Below are 20,615 nucleotides of genomic sequence, written 5' to 3' on the forward strand. Positions count from 1 at the left end.
GTGGTTGATAATCCAACCGAACCGCGTCAGGGTCTCCAGAGTGAGTTCCACACTGCGGGATGTCTGAGAGAAGGAGGGTGCCTTGACCAGGATGTCGTCCAAGTATGGGAGAAGAAAAACACTTCTTGAACGTAGAAGGGCCAAGACAGGGGCCAGGACCTTGGTGAACACTCGAGGAGCCGTCGCCAGACCAAAGGGAAGGGCGACGAATTGGAAGTGATCGTCCCCCACCGCGAAGCGCAGGAAGCGGTGATGACATGGAGCAACCGGAACGTGGAGGTATGCATCCTGAATGTCGATTGAGGCCATGAAATCCCCTCTTTCCAGGGAGGCCACTGCGGACCTGAGAGACTCCATCCGGAATCTCTGCAGTCGGAGAAAACGGTTCAGGCGTTTTAGGTCCAAGATCGGACGCACTGAGCCTTCCTTCTTGGGAACCACAAAGAGGTTCGAGTAGAACCCCCTGAACCTTTCCGTCGGAGGCACGGGGGCGACGACACCCTTGTCCATTAGAGAGTGAATGGCCGCGAAGAAGGCGGCCACTCGTACGGGATCTCGCGGAGGACGGGATCGGAAGAAACGGTCTGGCGGAATGGACGCAAATTCGATTTTGTATCCGCAAGATACAATCTCGAGCGCCCATGCGTCTGAGATGTGGGCCCGCCATACGTTCCTGAATAGGAGAAGGCGGTGGGTGGGGGCGCACCTTCAGGCAGAGGGCTGCTGGCCTGTGGGAGCCCGTGCAGGCTGGGACTTGCGCCAGGTAGGTTGCGTCCGAAAAAACGGCTTCTTGCGTCTATCCTGGGCTGGGCCAGAGGAAGAAGAACTGGCCGCGGGTCTAGACCCGGTGGGCTTGCGAAAGGACCGAAAACGGGACGAACCAGCGCGACCACGGGGGGCGCCCATTGGCCTGGACTGGGGGAGGTGAGTACTCTTCCCACCCGTGGCCTCTGATATAAGTTCGTCCAGACGGGTTCCGAACAGGCGGGAACCCGTGAATGGTAGGCCGGCCAAAGAGCGTTTGGAAGCGGCGTCCGCCGCCCAAACCTTCAGCCAGAGTTCCCTCCTGACAGAAACTGCCAGGGCAGAGGAACGGGCAATGAGGGCACCCGCATCAAGGGAGGCCTCACAGACGAATTTTCCGGCCTGAACAATTAGTTGGGCTAAGGAACGGAGGTCCTGAACAGGGACGTCCGACCCTAACTCCCGTTCCAGTTGCAAACCCCATTCAGAGACCGCTTTGCCAACCCAGGCGGAGGCAAAGACCGGTCTAAGGGCCGAACCAGAGGCAGTAAATATGGCCTTGGAGAGGGATTCCGTACGACGGTCCTCAACAGACTGGAGGGAAGATCCGTCCTGTACAGGAATAGTAGTGCTTTTGGACAGGCGAGCCACGGGAGGATCAACCTTAGGCGGGGATGTCCACGTGGTCACAGAATCCGCTGGAAAGGGATAACAAATGTCCAGCTTTTTGGGTGTAATAAAGCGGACGTTAGGCCGAGTCCAAGCCTTGGATACCACAGAAGAAAAATCAGCGTGTATGGGAAAAACCTTGGAGGCCTGTTTGGGGCGGAGAAAGGACACGCCGGCCTGTTCAGAGCTGGGGGGGTCATCGTGTAGCTGAAAGGTATCACGGATGCTAGTGACAAGATGCCCCACCGCGGACGCCAATTTGGACGGAAGCTCTGAGTCCATGTCCACGTCCGAATCCGCCAGTTCTCCCTCAGAAAGCGTATCCCTTTGAGAGGATAGACTTGACTGAGCTCGCACGCATGGCGGAGAGAGCGAAGCATCTGGAGAAGATGTGCGCTCAACCCTTGAACGTTTCTGAGTATGCCGGGCCCTGGAAGATTCGCTGGGAGGCAGGGAAACAGTGGGGGCGGCAGAAACGGTAGTCCCAGCGGGTGCGACAGGGATTGTGGCAGCCTGCGGGAGAGGCGGTCTATCCACGAGACGGCCCACTACGTGTGTAAGGCTTTCCACCGCCTGAGACAGAGACCTAGCCCAGTCAGGGGGTTCAGAGGCACCGGGGGGCGCAGCGGGAAGCGGGCCCTGCACCGGGGCCTGACATGCAAGACAATGCGGCTCAGATTGCCCACGCGGAAAAAGTTCCTTACAGGCGGTACAGGCATGGTACCAGGGTTTGGGGGCACCTGTGGGATCTGACATGCTGAAGTGTGGTTGTACTCTAATATAGAGACCACAAAGGGTTATAGCAGCTATGACCAGGAGGGTTAGGAGAGGGTTAACTGTCCTACCAGTGCCTCAGAAGAACGTCAGGAGATGGCCCAGATCAGCAGCAGCAGAGAAGCAGTGAACAGCAGTGAGCAGCAGAGAGCGCCCACAGAAGCCGAGCGATGTACACAGGAGGTTAGAGTCCCCCACCGTGTCCCAGCTTCCTGTCAGGAGTGAGGAAGCGCGGGGAACAAGCTCCGCCCCCAAAATGACGCGCGCGTAAGCCCCGCCCCCTGCCGGGACCGCTAAGCCCCGCCCCCCCGTTCTCGGCGGGAAGGGGGAGAGAGAGAAGAGAAAAATGGAGTCAGCCCCGAATGAGGGGGAGGGGGGGAGAAAGATAGCAGCGTGGGGGGGAACGGCGTGGGGGTGCTGAGGATGCTGCTGTGCTGCATTGTCCTGCAGATGAGCGCTCAGAATGAGCGACCACGGGTGCCCCCCTTACCCAGAGGGGTAGATGCTGCAGATAGGGACGGGGTATGGGCTGGAATAGCCATCTCACCGTCCGACGTCTTCACCCTCAGTCCTTTCCAGCAGGGTCGCCCCTTCAGCCACTGGCACCGCAGTGGCAGGAAGCTGGAAGAGGGGCTTGGCGTGCGGGCGACCCCCTAGCTGGCGGGATGTAGGGGAGCCATTGCTGCCCAGATCCTCCTATTGCTTCTGTGGGGGAGGCAGCAGTGCAGATAAGTTGGCACTGGCGCAGCTCAACCCCGGGAGAGCAGAGAGGTCTAATGCGTCTCTGGTATCCCTAGGAAAAAATAAAATAACAAAATTAGAAGAAAAAGTAAAAATATCAAGGAGAAAACAGCCCTGCAGTAGCAGGGAGTGTCTTGCCTCCTTGGACACTAAGCTAAAACTGGTAGCCTCTATCTCCAGGCTGAGGGTATAGCTGATGGAGGAGGGGCTTAACAGTTTTACTTAGTGTCACGCCTCCTAGGGAGCTGAGCTATACCCAAGGTCTGTGTCCCCCAAGGAAAATGGGCGAGAAAAACAGTTTTTTTATTTGAATTGCCACCGGTGGTTATCAGTTATTTAGGCCAACGTTGCGGTCCTCCCGGACCTTGTTCACGGCCTGTTAATTATAATGACACCAAATCAATATATGGCAATAAGATACATAAACAAAAACATAACCATATAGAGGCAAATCTATAAATATATACCTATATACACACACAATATACTATATTATACTGCAGTCTGCATACATGTGTAAAGAAATTATACATATTCTGATCATGGGACAATCATCGCAGAAATAACTAAAGGTAGTGAAATATGAAAAGGCATCAGGGTTATCAGGAAATAATCAAAGAGCATCAGGGAAAATCAAAACATATCTAAATTTATCAAAAAGTTTTTCAAAAGGTTTTTATAACTGGATCATGACCTCTGTATAAAGGTGGAAATACAGGAAAATATCAGATAAAACTCTGAGATTAATTCAAAAAACCAATATGTATACAGATCACAAGAGGTTAAATCAACCGAAATTTGATGCATCTATATATGGGCCATGCTCCATGTGATATATCAATTGACTATCCTTCTATTTAACTTCAAAGTATCGCAACAATAATGGGTCCAGAAAATGGAGTATTTGCAGCACATATATAGAGGACAAATCGAATATAATATCACATGAAGCATGGCCCTTATATAGATGCATCAAATTTCGGTTGATTTAACCTCTTGTGATCTGTATACATATTGTTTTTTTGAATTAATCTCAGTAGAGTTTTATCTGATAGTTTCCTGTTTTTCCACCTTTATACAGAGGTCATGATCCAGTTATAAAAACCTTTTGAAAAACTTTTTGATAAATTTAGATATATTTTGATTTTCCCTGATGCTCTATGATTATTTCCTGATAACCCTGATGCCTTTTCATGTTTTTGATCTCATATTTCGCTACCTTTACAGTTATTTCTGCGATGATTGTCCCATGATCAGAATATGTATAATTTCTTTACACATGTATGCAGACTGCAGTATAATATAGTATATTGTGTGTGTATATAGGTATATATTTATAGATTTGCCTCTATATGGTTATGTTTTTGTTTATGTATCTTATTCTGTCATATATTGATTTGGTGTCATTATAATTAACAGGCCGTGAACAAGGTCCGGGAGGACCGCAACGTTGGCCTAAATAACTAATAACCACCAGTGGCAATTCAAATAAAAAACTGTTTATTTCATTCACATCAATCCTGAGTGCCGTGAAGTACTTTATAACATTATATTAGAGAGGGTATGGGTCATGCTGGATATATGGAATATAGATGTTATCTATTAAAGAGGGTACAAATCGGCCTGAATATAGGGGATATACGTTGTTATACTAGAGGGGCCATGGGTCAGTTAAGGGGTGTATCAATCAGGCTGGATGTATTGGGATAAAGAAATGTTAAAGGGGTTGTGAGTCAGTCTGTGGTTAAACAGTGTTCTTTATACAGAGGGACACACTGGACAATGACTTCCACACGGAATATGAGGACCAGGGAATGTATAAGTTCATGTCCACACCGCATCTCTTCAAACTGCTGGACTGTCTTCAAGAATCCCACTCGTTTGCTAAAGCCTTTAATTCTAATAACGAGCAGAGGACGGCGCTGTGGAGAGCTGGTATGCACAAGATTTCACACAATGTTTTTTTTTCTCTTCTTACTACAAGAAAATTAATTGTAAAGTGTTAAAAGGGTTTTCCGAAATACCGATGACCTATCCTCTAGATAGTTCATCGGTATCTGATCGGTGGGGATCCACATCCGAGACTCCTGTGAGCACAGTGGCCTTCACGCAGCTTACCAAACACAGCGCCATACGTTGTACAGCGCCTGTGCTTGGTATTGTGCGCAGCCCTATTCATCGGTCACATGGCCTGCACCTAGGCCATGTGACCAATGAACATGTCATCACTGGCCTAGGAAAAGCTGAGAAAAGGCTGCGGTGCTACTTTGAGTGCCACTGCCTTATCAAACAGCTAATCGTTGGGGGTCCCAGGTGTCGGATGCCCACCCCAGATACTGATGACCTCTCCTGAAGATAGGTGAACAGAAGAAAAGACCGGCACTCACTTTATCTTCAAAAATTTCTTTCTTTTTATTCGCCACGCATTGAAATATTCGGTGACGCGCGTTTCGGCTCTATAGCGAGCCTTTCTCAAACCAATGGCATATAACAAAGTCATACAATACAGGTGATTTAAATAGACCGCCACAGCGGAAATGACATCAGGTAGTCATGGTGATTTAGACCAACAAAATAGAAAAAAGAGGAGAAAAAAGAAAAAAGAAGAAGCAAAGAGGGAGGGAGCAAAAGAAAAAGGAAAACACAAGGTAACAATTTAGCTAATCAGATACACGTGAGAAACAGCCCAATCGCAACAGCATCAATGAAAATGTAGCAATCCTGAATTCTTATGAAGTTCTCTAGATATTCGTACTAGCTTGCAATTCAGATGATGCGGTTGGGGGGTTCCTCACGTTCTCTGTAAAATACAAAAAAAATAATTAAGTTTAACATACATGAAAAACAGACATCTACAGAAAGCTATGGAGATCATACTCCCGGTTTAACCCCATGGGTTCCAGTGTCTGGAGTGTATGAATCCAATAAGATTCACGCTTCTTTAGCATTTTTAAACGATTACCACCTCTGCGAGGTTGTTGTACCTGCTCAATGATTTGAAAGCGCAGTTGCGCAATATTGTGTTTACAGCGATCAAAGTGGTGAGGGACGGGTAGGAGTAAATTATTTTTTCTAATAGTGGACTTATGCTTAGAAAAGCGGTCCTTCATGCGCATGGATGTTTCACCTATATATAACAGTCCACAAGGACACTTAAGTAGATGTATGATGAAGCTGCTATTGCATGTGAAAAAACCTCGAACTGGAAAGCGCTTACCTGTATGGGGATGCGTAAAATATTCCCCTTTAATAACACTTGAACAGTGTATACACCCTAGACAAGGGAATGTACCCTTTCTAGGAGTTGACAAAGTCTTCTGGCGCTTCTCAGTTTGAGTACTACCCACATCCGCCCTCACCACCATATCGCGAATATTTTTGTTACGTTTATAACACAATAATGGAGGATTTTTGAATTCCTCAATCGAGGGGTAAGCCCTAGTCAAGATATTCCAATGCTTAGAGAAAATAAATCGACACCTGTTGACCCATGGGTGAAACTTAGTGACAAACGGTATACGTGACCCCCTGGACTCCTGTTTAGGAGCCAAGGAGGTAACCCTACTCCTCTCACTATCCAGCAGTGCTGTGGGATATCCTCTATTCTCGAATCTCATAGACATTTCATCAAGGCGTTTTTCTCTTACTTCAGTATTAGAAACAATCCTACGTACCCTTTGAAATTGAGAATGGGGTAATGCTTTTTTTACAGTGGACGGATGATAGCTTGAGAAATGGAGAAGAGAATTTTTGTCGGTATTCTTGATATACAAATCAGTCACAATTGACCCACCTGTACCCTTAATAACCAGGGTATCCAAAAAATTAATCTCATGATCACTATAATGTAAAGTGAACTGCAACTCGGGCCAAATTGAATTCAAGAATTCTGAAAAGGCACGAAGGGATCGAATGCCGCCCCGCCATACACAAAACACGTCATCGACGAATCTTCGCCAAAAAATACAATTAATTTTAAACAGATCATTGGTGTAAATATATTTGTCTTCAAACCATGACATGTATGAATTTGCATATGGCGGTGCGGCATTCGAGCCCATCGCGGTCCCACAGCACTGCTGGTAGTAGGTGTCCTGAAATAAAAAATAATTTTCAGTTAAAATGATTTCAAGAAGTTTCAAAAAAAATTCTTTGGCACCTTCACTGTAAGAGGAGAGGGATAGAAGCCACTCTACAGCCCGTATACCCTTCCAGTGAACAATAGAAGTGTACAGAGAACAAACATCGAAGGTTACTAACAAATCATCATCCTGCAACACCAGGGTCCCAACCTCACGTAAAAATTGATTCGTATCAAGCAGGAAAGACGGCATATTTTTAGTTAGGGGTGTCATAACCTTTTCAAGCAAAATAGCTGGCGGAGACAGGATAGAGTCAGTTAGGGCCACAATGGGCCGACCCGGTGGCTGAGATAAAGATTTGTGCACTTTGGGCAGTGTATAAAACACTGGTGTTACAGGATGATGATTAATCAGATATTCCCCCAATTTGGGGTCAATAATCTTCTGTGAAGTAAATATATCAACCAGAGTACACAATTTCTTTTTAATAATGTATACCGGATCGCCGTCCAAAGGACGATATACATCGATATTAGCCAACTGGCCCAAGATCTCACTGACGTAATACTCCTTGTCCATAAGGACAAGAGCACCCCCCTTGTCTGCAGGCTTGAAAATCAGGCTATCGTCCCCCAATAAGTTATCGACAGCCTGCCTCTCAAGGCGCGACAAGTTGTGGTTTACATGAAATCCACTTTGCCGTATCTCCTGTAAAAACTTTGACATGTCACGTTGGACCAATAAAATAAACGTTTCAACAGGATGATAACACTTAGGTGGTTGAAAGTGACTCTTGGTTCTCAGTCCAAAATCCTTCAACGATAAGCAAGTGTCACTGGTGGTTGCTGTGGTTGCGCTCTTTTCAACATTAGTGGACTGCAGACCCGAGAAGTGTGCCTTAAGTCGAAGACTTCTAAAGAAGCGCTGGCAGTCCATGTCAAATTCAAAACTATCAAGCGGACTAGTAGGACAAAATGATAGTCCCTTCTCCAGTACCTGCAACTGAAGAGGACTTAAACTTTTAGAGGATATATTGAAAATTAAGGTTTCATCTCTACCTGAGAGCGTGTTGTTCGCGGTGCGTCGATGCCCCCGATAATGGCGTCCTGCTCGTCTGGTGTTTTTCTTTGTTGAGGTCTTTGTCTCCTTCTGCCTAAAAAAGGTGCACGCGGAGGTCCCATAGTGGAATCACTTCCCGATCCGGAGGACATCGAGGTTCCCCGACGTTGCTGCCTGGTGAATAAGGGTATGGCTGTGCCAGATAGATCTTGCCATTTGTATACACGTTTATTCTGATAGTCCTCAGAGTCTCTGATAAATTTTTGGCGTTTAGTGCTTTCTATCTCCCTTTTCAGGTCAGCGCCAATTTTTTCCACTTTAGATTAAAAGTTTAAGTCCTCTTCAGTTGCAGGTACTGGAGAAGGGACTATCATTTTGTCCTACTAGTCCGCTTGATAGTTTTGAATTTGACATGGACTGCCAGCGCTTCTTTAGAAGTCTTCGACTTAAGGCACACTTCTCGGGTCTGCAGTCCACTAATGTTGAAAAGAGCGCAACCACAGCAACCACCAGTGACACTTGCTTATCGTTGAAGGATTTTGGACTGAGAACCAAGAGTCACTTTCAACCACCTAAGTGTTATCATCCTGTTGAAACGTTTATTTTATTGGTCCAACGTGACATGTCAAAGTCTTTACAGGAGATACGGCAAAGTGGATTTCATGTAAACCACAACTTGTCGCGCCTTGAGAGGCAGGCTGTCGATAACTTATTGGGGGACGATAGCCTGATTTTCAAGCCTGCAGACAAGGGGGGTGCTCTTGTCCTTATGGACAAGGAGTATTACGTCAGTGAGATCTTGGGCCAGTTGGCTAATATCGATGTATATCGTCCTTTGGACGGCGATCCGGTATACATTATTAAAAAGAAATTGTGTACTCTGGTTGATATATTTACTTCACAGAAGATTATTGACCCCAAATTGGGGGAATATCTGATTAATCATCATCCTGTAACACCAGTGTTTTATACACTGCCCAAAGTGCACAAATCTTTATCTCAGCCACCGGGTCGGCCCATTGTGGCCCTAACTGACTCTATCCTGTCTCCGCCAGCTATTTTGCTTGAAAAGGTTATGACACCCCTAACTAAAAATATGCCGTCTTTCCTGCTTGATACGAATCAATTTTTACGTGAGGTTGGGACCCTGGTGTTGCAGGATGATGATTTGTTAGTAACCTTCGATGTTTGTTCTCTGTACACTTCTATTGTTCACTGGAAGGGTATACGGGCTGTAGAGTGGCTTCTATCCCTCTCCTCTTACAGTGAAGGTGCCAAAGAATTTTTTTTGAAACTTCTTGAAATCATTTTAACTGAAAATTATTTTTTATTTCAGGACACCTACTACCAGCAGTGCTGTGGGACCGCGATGGGCTCGAATGCCGCACCGCCATATGCAAATTCATACATGTCATGGTTTGAAGACAAATATATTTACACCAATGATCTGTTTAAAATTCATTGTATTTTTTGGCGAAGATTCGTCGATGACGTGTTTTGTGTATGGCGGGGCGGCATTCGATCCCTTCGTGCCTTTTCAGAATTCTTGAATTCAATTTGGCTCGAGTTGCAGTTCACTTTACATTATAGTGATCATGAGATTAATTTTTTGGATACCCTGGTTATTAAGGGTACAGGTGGGTCAATTGTGACTGATTTGTATATCAAGAATACCGACAAAAATTCTCTTCTCCATTTCTCAAGCTATCATCCGTCCACTGTAAAAAAAGCATTACCCCATTCTCAATTTCAAAGGGTACGTAGGATTGTTTCTAATACTGAAGTAAGAGAAAAACGCCTTGATGAAATGTCTATGAGATTCGAGAATAGAGGATATCCCACAGCACTGCTGGATAGTGAGAGGAGTAGGGTTACCTCCTTGGCTCCTAAACAGGAGTCCAGGGGGTCACGTATACCGTTTGTCACTAAGTTTCACCCATGGGTCAACAGGTGTCGATTTATTTTCTCTAAGCATTGGAATATCTTGACTAGGGCTTACCCCTCGATTGAGGAATTCAAAAATCCTCCATTATTGTGTTATAAACGTAACAAAAATATTCGCGATATGGTGGTGAGGGCGGATGTGGGTAGTACTCAAACTGAGAAGCGCCAGAAGACTTTGTCAACTCCTAGAAAGGGTACATTCCCTTGTCTAGGGTGTATACACTGTTCAAGTGTTATTAAAGGGGAATATTTTACGCATCCCCATACAGGTAAGCGCTTTCCAGTTCGAGGTTTTTTCACATGCAATAGCAGCTTCATCATATATCTACTTAAGTGTCCTTGTGGACTGTTATATATAGGTGAAACATCCATGCGCATGAAGGACCGCTTTTCTAAGCATAAGTCCACTATTAGAAAAAATAATTTACTCCTACCCGTCCCTCACCACTTTGATCGCTGTAAACACAATATTGCGCAACTGCGCTTTCAAATCATTGAGCAGGTACAACAACCTCGCAGAGGTGGTAATCGTTTAAAAATGCTAAAGAAGCGTGAATCTTATTGGATTCATACACTCCAGACACTGGAACCCATGGGGTTAAACCGGGAGTATGATCTCCATAGCTTTCTGTAGATGTCTGTTTTTCATGTATGTTAAACTTAATTATTTTTTTTGTATTTTACAGAGAACGTGAGGAACCCCCCAACCGCATCATCTGAATTGCAAGCTAGTACGAATATCTAGAGAACTTCATAAGAATTCAGGATTGCTACATTTTCATTGATGCTGTTGCGATTGGGCTGTTTCTCACGTGTATCTGATTAGCTAAATTGTTACCTTGTGTTTTCCTTTTTCTTTTGCTCCCTCCCTCTTTGCTTCTTCTTTTTTCTCCTCTTTTTTCTATTTTGTTGGTCTAAATCACCATGACTACCTGATGTCATTTCCGCTGTGGCGGTCTATTTAAATCACCTGTATTGTATGACTTTGTTATATGCCATTGGTTTGAGAAAGGCTCGCTATAGAGCCGAAACGCGCGTCACCGAATATTTCAATGCGTGGCGAATAAAAAGAAAGAAATTTTTGAAGATAAAGTGAGTGCCGGTCTTTTCTTCTGTTCACTTGTACTTGGACTTCGGCCCTGGACACGTGCACCACGCCTACAAACGGAGTGCCGGCTGACCCTCGTTGAAACTCTCCTGAAGATAGGTCATCAGTTATAAAGTCTTGGAAAACCCTTTTAAAGGAAATCTGTCGGCAGTTTTATGGTGTCTTAACTAAGGGCAACATAAACTAGTGACAGATCTACTTAGCAAAATGCTATCACTTTCTTTAACTGACCCTGCTGTTTTGCCAAAATCTTACATTGAACAGCTCCCACTTGCCAATGAGTCCCCATATTCATGAGCTCACGGCTGTCTCCGCTCACCTGCCTCTGATACATTTTTTTTTTTTTTTTAAATATGAATCGGCAGCAGGTGAGTTGGGAGAGCTGTGAGCTCATGAATATGGGGACTCATTGGCAAGTGGGAGTTGCTAGGATTCCCTTTAAATCCTTGCTTGCAACTCGAGTAGGAGTCTTAAGGCTCATTTAAACAAGTAGATAATCTTTCCGATTCGAACGCTAGCGATTTATGGTGGACGATCACAATGTAATGTGAATGTAAGTAGCGACTGAACGATTTTACTGAAACCGCTCGTTTATCGCCTGTGAAATCGTTGATGCGGCTTAAGTAAATTATCGTTTGTTGTTAATGAATTGTGGTAATGTATATGTGCATCGTGTGACCTTTCGCCATTAGACACAATGGCTATCACCGTTTAAGCGAGTACACGATCAAATATGAACAAGTTTGTACACGATACTCCCTGCATGTAAATGCTTACCCTCATCATTGGCGTTGTCAGTAGTTCACACTTGTCGTCAATCCTGAACAATTATCTACTCGTCTAAATGAGCCTTTAGCTCTGGGATCTTCCTGAACAGTTATTGTGTGTTTCTGGGACAATAAGTGTCTGGCTGTTACCAATCATTGTCAGTCGTAGCATCTCTAATGGGACTTCTTCTCACCATGATATAACCTTCCAATCTCTCTCGCTGTATAAAGACCTGCTCAATAGATTTTCTGCCTGTGGAGAAAGATTTAGTTTCTCCATTCGGTAGATTCAGACAGGGAAGATCATTCAGGTGATCTATATCCTACAAAGTCACAGTTTGTGTATTTTTTACAAGTCTGAATACGAAGGACTTCTGGGATGCATGGTTTACTGATGGTGTCATTGAGGGAGCAAATAGCTAGATTTTACTCACATTTTATAGAAGATCCATATAGCGGTGGGCCATTCCTGCTCGGGGTGAGAATATATTTATATTTTAAGGCCAGTATCCTTCTGTATTCAGTGAGTGCACAATGGCTACTTGCACTCTGTGAGGTCTGGTGTCATGCAGGAGACAGTGCAGAAGTGTCAGCAATGGAGCAGAAACGTCTGCCCTTTACAATACTGTTCACTTTCTGTTCAATAGGATTTAAAGGAAAATCCAAGCCCAATCTACTGAAGCAAGAGACCAGTAGCCTTGCCTGCTGCCTACGGATCCTATTCCGCATGTATACAGATGATCTGCGCAGAGACTCATGGGAGGACATAGAGCAGCGGCTGCTAAAGTAAGGGAGTTTTGACAACCCAAATGTCTCATTCCCCACATCTAGAGGTGGAGCACCCTGGCGGTCACGGTTGATGGATGTCTCTCCCTCATGTCCCTTCCTCATGTCTCTTTTTGATGTTACAGTGTGTGCAGCGAGGCCCTGGCTTATTTTATTACTGTAAATTCTGAGAGCCATCGAGAGGCTTGGACCAATCTACTGCTGTTACTCCTGACCAAAACCCTCAAAATTAGTGATGAGAAGGTATGTTCTTCCTTTAAATACAGTATGTTCTCCTCCTGCAGTAAAGTTCCGCTCCCTGTGTACTGTCCTTGGATTATAATGCATAATTCTTGAGCGGAAAAAGTCACAAAAATAGTTTTCATTGCATTGAGCTTTGTCAGATGACCCACCTGGCCGGAAACTGAAGACATAAGATGAAAGGTGACTGAGATGTAGGACTGTTTTTCCTGTCTGCCATTATTGGGTTACATTCTGTCAAAATCAATGACACGTTAGCTGTCGTAGTTGTTTCTGGCAGCCTTATTCAACTCTATGAAGACAAATTTTGGTCTGACCCCCACCAATTGTACTAAAAGACTATGTACACACTCGGGAACAATTTTTTTTTATGACTGCATTATACTCATTTTGGGCTAAAAATTATTTTTCAACTGGTCTTTATTAAAAATATTGAGCTGTTCTGTCACAGAGAGTTAACAGTTTTTCTAGCTGTGTGAATATACTTTTTACTTTCACTTTGTGCCAGTCATCTAATAAACCTTATCTCTAAATTACTAAAAGGTCATAAACACTTATTTAAAGGGAACCTGTCAGCGGCAAAAGCCATCCCAAACCGTCAGAAGTGCTTTCAAGTAGCTGGCAGTGAGTTTCTAATGATGGTTTGCTTACTGCATTCAGATGAGGCAGAAGTATGAAAAATGTTCTTTCTCGTTAATGTAATTGAGGGACACAGTACCATGGGAATACGCCCAGCTACCACCAGGAGGCGACACTAGATTAAAAAAAAAAAGGTTGGCTCCACCCAGGTGGGCTATACCCTCTCCACAGACACTAGGCTAATCAGTTTTAGTCTAGTGTCCGTGCAGGTCTTGCTGCTTTTTTATTTTTATATTATTTTATTCCTTCTTCTTTTCGTCTGCGGGTCTCTGCCTGCTGCAGGATGGGACTCCATTGTGGATAACCACTTTAGTTGCACCCCCTGTGGGCGCGTACTTTGAGTATCTCGCCGGTCACCCAGTCCCCCATTACTGCATCCGCAGTGGCATGCTGGCAATCCCACGTAAGTTTGAGTTTGCCGAAGGGCCCCCCCCCCCAAAGGGACTCCTCAGCTGCAGGGTACGCTGACGCTCGGACACCAGGTCCAGTAATCAACCTAGGATTGTCTCAACTTGGTCGTGCCCCTCCTCTTGTGTCCTCAGGTCACTTCAGGACAGAAATCCCTGCCCTCATGCAGCAGCATCGGCCTCCCTGGGAGTCCTTTGCTTCCTGCCTCGGTCCATATCAAGGGGCAGAGTCCAATAACGGCCTAGGGTCTCCCCTCATAGGTCCCGCACCCCCCTGCATCCTGGTTTACTCCCAGGACGGGACTAACACTGAGGGAAACACCTCAGGTTTCTCCTACCTCATCGCTGGAGGTCCTCTCTGATATTGCTGTGACAGGACTAGTGAGCGCCACACATCTACTTGGTGGGTGTGATTTTCCGCTGCTCACTCTGGTATCGGACATGGTCCCGTAGTTCTTCCATGGTCCAGGCGTTTTTGGTACTCCCTTATGTTCTCTGATTAGTGTGCTACATGACAGAAGTGCTGTTCGCTTGGGCTTTGCCGTTGTCTGCACCTGTAAGTTTATTCGCCCATTTCTTGGGGGTTTCATTGTGCTCTGCTGGTAGCTGGTTTCTACATGTCAGCGGAGACTCTTCCGGTGCAGTGTTATACAGTATTCTAGTCACTACACTTGAGATGGTTGGTTAACCATGGCTGAGGTTTTTTTCCCTATGGTTGCTACATTTCATTTTTCCTTTGATAATCTGGGTCTTATTGTCCTCATGTGGTCCAGTTCTGTGGACCCTACTTGAGCCTCTGGGTTGGTAATCCTGCTTCGAGTCCCTGCCCCATTCATTCTTAGACCATCTAGCTGGCCTGTTCCCTCTGGGGAAGCTACTCATGGCATCTCTGACCGCACATGCTCTGTATGACAGCTGCTTCTTTAGGCCCGGTTTGGATCTTTTCCCTCCTGGGTCCCCATAGGCTTGTTTCCCTCTTGAGATTCTAATCTCTCTTCCCGTCTCCCCAGGTTCAGGTCCTGGTACCTGGGAGTTTGTTGCTCCGGTTTGCAAATTACATTTGTATTGGCCACTTCTGGGATGGAGTTTTCCCTCGATTTGAGAACTGTTCCTCCTTAAGCTGTTTGGTGTCCTTTCCCTCTACTCCAATATCTTTCAGACAAGTGTGCCTCCACCTGTATAACCAGCGTCTGCGAATGGTTCCTTTTTTCCTGAGACTTCATGTGGCCAGGGATTCCTCTGGTCTTACATTTCACAGTGATATTTTGTTCCAGTTTTTCTGAGGCTTGATTCTTGCCTCCTTTGTATGGAACGCATGTCTTTACGTTCCCTTCTCCTGGCCATTACCGAGGACCCCCTTCTCCCCCAGAGGTTGGCTGCTTTCTCTGGCAGGATGGGTGTTTCAACCTTCTCCTAGGGTGTTTCTCTTTTCTTAACTGCCTTGCAATGGAAGGAGCCTTGCTATTCTTTCTCTCAATCGTTAAGCCTCCAGTGCTTCCTTGTTTCCTCTCTACCCAGGCCATGTGTTTGGTCTGAGACAATTTAGAGTTTTTTCCTTGCCGGGTCCTCTTACTGGTCGGGTTCCCTTGTTTCCAGGTCTTATGGAATCAACTTTCTTTTGCCGATGGGTGGTCCACTGGGTCTCCTTTAACTTGTCTCCAGGAAGTTTTTTTCCTTGGTTCAGGACTGCTCCTGTCCTTCTCCCAGGCATTTTCTCTCCGTCCATGTTCACTCTCAGTCTAATATTTCTTGTTGGGTCGGTCCTCTTATAGATCCTCCTCGTGGAGCATCCTTCTATATGCAGAATGATAGGTCATTACCAACAGACTGCTTCCGGTTGTGCTGCTCTCCTGTTTCTTCAGGGGGAGCCCTGGTTCTTCCAGATCCTTCCTCAGGCTCTCTAGGGAACACTTGTTCAACTCTTGGTGATTGCGCAGGACATCTAACCCTGCTCCCTATACTCTAACTTCTTATTTTTTCCAACCTTTGGTGGAGCTGGGTGTTTCCCTTTGTTCCTTTCTTGCATATAGCCTTTTTTCCCAGGCACTTGTCCTTGAGATCCTGGCGGTCTCCCATAAATTTCTTCTTTAGACTCTTCCTGGTCCTGGAGCCTCTCGGCTCACTTCCTTAGTTTTCCATCTACCATTTCATGTTATGGCTTCTCCTCCCAGTGGTATACCCATGGTACTGTGTCCCCCAATGAATTGAACGAGAAAGGGATTTTACGGTAAGTGCAAAAATCCAATTTTTATCCTCATGCAGTAAGAAAATCATCATTAGAAACTCACTGACTGTTACTTGAAGGTACTGCTGGTGGTTTGGGATGGCTTTTGCTGCTGACTAGTTCCCTTTAAGCCACATTCTTATCAGTAAAAAAAGAATTGAGCTATGAGTGCTTATAAGGTCAGAGATGAGGAGCCCGTCAGCTGAGTTCCCTGATGGAACAGAGTGAAAATGCAGATCCTGCTACTAGAGAAACTCCAAGGCTGCACAAAGACAGTGGTTCACAATTTTTTAATAAAGACCAATTAATTTTTTTGTTGCTTAAAATAAGTACAATGCAATAATTAAAATAAATTGCTCCCAAAAGTGTACATAGCCTTGAAGCCACCTATGTTATTGTTAAGAAACGATTGTAGTGACAGCACAATCGTTAGATGCTATCATCCATCTCCTAACGCTAATACTCTGTAATAAGCTGTGGACTACAGTGTTAGTTTAGACTGTAGTCTTATCTCTGCTGTAGTAATATAAACTGTGGACTGTATTGTTAGTGACTCCACATATGTTTGTATTAATAGACATGGACTGTAGTGTTAGTTCCTTCTCCTATACCTCTGCTGTATTATTATAAGGCTACTTTCACACTAGCGTTCGTCGGTCCGCTCGTGAGCTCTGCTTGAAGGGGCTCACGAGCGGACCCGAACGCAGCCGTCCAGCCCTGATGCAGTCTGAATGGAGCGGATCCGCTCAGACTGCATCAGTCTGGCGGCGTTCAGCCTCCGCTCCGCTCGCCTCCGCACGGACAGGCGGACAGCTGAACGCTGCTTGCAGCGTTCGGGTGTCCGCCTGGCCGTGCGGATCCGTCCAGACTTACAATGTAAGTCAATGGGGACGGATCCGTTTGAAGATGCCACAATATGGCTCAATCTTCAGGCGGATCCGTCCCCCATTGACTTTACATTGAAAGTCTGGACGGATCCGTACGAGGCTATTTTCACACTTAGCTGTTATATGCTAAAATAATGCAGACGGATCCGTTCTGAATGGAGCCTCCGTCTGCATTATTATGATCGGATCCGTTCAGAACGGATCCGATCGAACGCTAGTGTGAAAGTAGCCTAAGATGTGCATTGTAGTGTTACTTCTTTCTCTTATATCTGTGCTGTATTATTGTTGTGGACTGTAGTATTAGTTCTTACTTTTATATTTTCTGTACTATTATAAGCTGTGGACTGTAGTGTTATTTCTGCCTCAAATCTCAGATGTATTATTATATACTGTAATGTTAGTGGCTTCTCCTATATCTCTGCGCATAATAGAGGGCCGGTCACAGTACAGTCCATAGCTTATAATAATATTGCACGTGACTTGTTCCCTTGTATCCTGACTTGTGATTTATTCTCCTTCTAGTTCAGGGCTCATGCCTCAAAGTATTACCCGCACTTGTGTGAGATCATGCAGTTTGACTTGATCCCGGAGCTCCGTGCCGTCCTCAGGAAGTTCTTTCTGCGTATCGGGATTGTCTTCAGGATCTGGATAGCAGAAGAGCAGCTGGGTGGTCAACGTCCAACCTCCTAATCACTGGTGACTGTCCTAGAGTGCTCTGTTGCTGGATGCGCAGAGGAGGGAGGTGGCGCTTACTGTCCCAGCTCTGTGCTTTAATGGTTTCTTCTGCAGACTCTGAGTTGAGAAGGATGGAACGAATGTGTTGTAGAGTTTTATTTTTGCTACTTCAGGTGTGAGGCCCCTGAATATATTTTAAGTTTCTTTTTATGGGTTGTTTCTTCTCTCCTGTTGGGTTAGTTTTCTTGTGACTTTGGAGGCTGCGCTGAGCTCTGCTACATGGCCCCCCAAGAACCTCCTGCATTGCACTTATTTATATATAGAGAGATTCTACTGATGATGGATAAGGTATCATTTCTTAGTCATCCCTCTTTCATTCTGTATTCTCTGTGACACTGCTGCTTACTAAGACCGATACCAGAGAGCAATAACTGTGCCTACTTGTGTACAACAGCCTTGGAATACTTTGACAATTCATGTTAAGTGTTCATGGTGCAGCCATTTGTCCACGTGTCTATAGTTATTATACTGTATAAAGCCGGGCCTCTTTATATGTTATGGATGCCCTCTGTTCCTCATTCTGTCACATTAACATTGTAGGTTACTGCCAGGAGACATGACATACCTTCTAGGGTCTTCTTCCCATGCTTTATTTTTCACTTTTTTTAAACGCTTTTAAAAACTACCATAAATTTCATGTATTTTTGGTGGCGTTTATTATGTTACGTTTGTGACTTGCTTTTTTTGGGAGTTTTTAAAGTCCTATAGAGAAGCCCATTGGAAAAATGCCATACCCAGAGCATGCACCATTTTGAAAGAAAAAAGCCACAAATCAAAACACTTTGGGGGAGATTTATCAAACCCCCCCCCCCTCCACCAGAAAACTGACATAAAAAAGTCACAAACTGCAGATTGGCAACATGTTAGACCCCATTTGTTTGATGTTATGAGCTGGTGTAGTGCTTAAATTTAAATGAAGTGCATCCTCTGGAGACACAGGAGATATCACGAACACCGTAGAAAACACCAGTCTAGTTGAATATCCCTCATTGTGTAGTATATTTTAGTTTTCACTACAGACTTTAGAGTGACATTTCAGTAATAAATTATCACATATCTGCTGCTAGGACCCTCCTTCCCCCACCTCCTTCCCAATTGCCAGGATGGGGGGGTCTCCTGTTCCATGCTTGAATATTATAGTTGTCGGGCACTATACTCTATCTTCCTTGGTCCCATAGACTTTGGATTGAGAAGCAGACAGGGTCGGACTCCCACCGATCTAAGAGTTATCACCTATCCAGCTAATAGGTGATAATTTGTTATTATCTGAATAACACTTTGCTGCAATATGTCTGCAGGGTTTTTGGCCCAAATACAATGTACACGAAAACACCATGAGAAACCAATTTTTTTCCGGCAAAATGCTATATGTAAAACTAGCATGAATGTGGCACCTCCATGTGGTTTTCCATTGCTGCAGTGCTCGGGACTTGTTCCTATTCAGGATAGGCCTCTATGTATGTGCTCATACAGTCTGATAGATGGGATGAATCCGATATAGAGTGATTGTGGCTGAAATGTTGTTCTTCTGGGCTGCCATATTGCTCAAAGCTCCACCATTCTGCTGTCGCAGCCTCCTCCTGAAGATGAATGGAGAGGATGATGGGTGCAGTATTATCTGTATGGGGGAGGGGGATCATTAACTTTAAATCTCATCCAGTGTTATAATAATGTTTAGGATGTGACCTCACCAGAGAGGACAAAATCTGGGGAGATTTATAAAACTGTCTAAAAGAAAAGTCTCTGTTGCTATAACAACCTATCACAGCACAGCTTTCATTTTGTATTTTGCTCTTGAAAAAATGAAAACTGTGATTGGTTGGAATGGGCAACAAAGATGGTTTACTTTTTATCCAGCTTTTATAATCTGCCCAATTGAATGTGTCTGGGGACATAAGTATACATCTCATATATATATAATATATTCATACCCCCCATGGATGTTCTTTGTATGATACTTCCACTGTCTAAGTTATTCCTTCTACGCTCTATTCTCTGATTTTAATGATTCTGCTGGATGTAAACATTTTGAATAGAGATCTATGAAATCCTCTGTAAAGTTTTCTATGTAAGATAGACTGTACCATAAAGGTTATTATCTATTCTATGTTAATCAGGTGTCAATAAAGCTTTAACGGTGTCTCCTGGTGGCTTCATATCCGAGGGAAAGAGGGGTTCTGGAAATCTTCCCCATCCCGGTGATTAGAGATGAGCGAACTTCTGTTTTAAGTTCGGCGTCTAAAGTTCGGGGGCGGGTTAGCGGAGAATCCCGATCTGGAACCGGATATGGATTCCGACTTCCGTTGTGGTCCGTGGTAGCGGAATCAATAATCGGCCATTATTGATTCCGCTACCACGGACCACAACGGAAGTCGGAATCCATATCCGGTTCCAGATCGGGATTCTCCGCTAACCCGCCCCCGAACTTTAGACGCCGAACTTAAAACAGAAGTTCGCTCATCTCTACCGGTGATTCCTGGGTGCTGAGCTCAGGCCCCTCCTCCACATTCAGTTCTTGTTTGGCCTTCAGTCAAACTATGATCCTATTCTTATTGTATGGAGCTATTCATACACCTTTTAGCCATGCTGTACGTTCCCATCTAATGACCTATTCTTCCCATAGATCTTAATGAAGCGGAAAATAAATTGATCTACAATATATATCTGTATTTTACATCTGTATCTACAACATAGGGAAATACAGATGACATCACACACAATAATACAGATAAGAATCACTGCCACTCCAGTCCATGTGATCTGTATAAACGTGAATGAGGCTGTGCTGCACTATCTGACAACCATGGAC

At 44.9% G+C, this 20,615-nt stretch overlaps 1 protein-coding gene across 1 annotated transcript in view; it reads left to right on the forward strand.

The window, feature by feature from the left end:
• ARFGEF2 (ADP ribosylation factor guanine nucleotide exchange factor 2) overlaps nucleotides 1–19,946 on the forward strand; it is a 57,883-nt gene extending 37,937 nt beyond the window's left edge. Inside the window, exons 36-39 of the mRNA XM_044296333.1 lie at nucleotides 4,695–4,863; nucleotides 12,536–12,674; nucleotides 12,800–12,917; nucleotides 17,594–19,946. Coding sequence (XP_044152268.1) covers nucleotides 4,695–4,863; nucleotides 12,536–12,674; nucleotides 12,800–12,917; nucleotides 17,594–17,761 — 594 coding nt within the window. The 3' untranslated portion in view covers nucleotides 17,762–19,946. The remainder of the gene's footprint in view (nucleotides 1–4,694; nucleotides 4,864–12,535; nucleotides 12,675–12,799; nucleotides 12,918–17,593) is intronic.
• The last annotated feature ends 669 nt before the right edge of the window (nucleotides 19,947–20,615 follow it).

Source organism: Bufo gargarizans, chromosome 6 (genome assembly GCF_014858855.1).
Source record: "Bufo gargarizans isolate SCDJY-AF-19 chromosome 6, ASM1485885v1, whole genome shotgun sequence".
Classification (NCBI taxonomy): domain Eukaryota; kingdom Metazoa; phylum Chordata; class Amphibia; order Anura; family Bufonidae; genus Bufo; species Bufo gargarizans.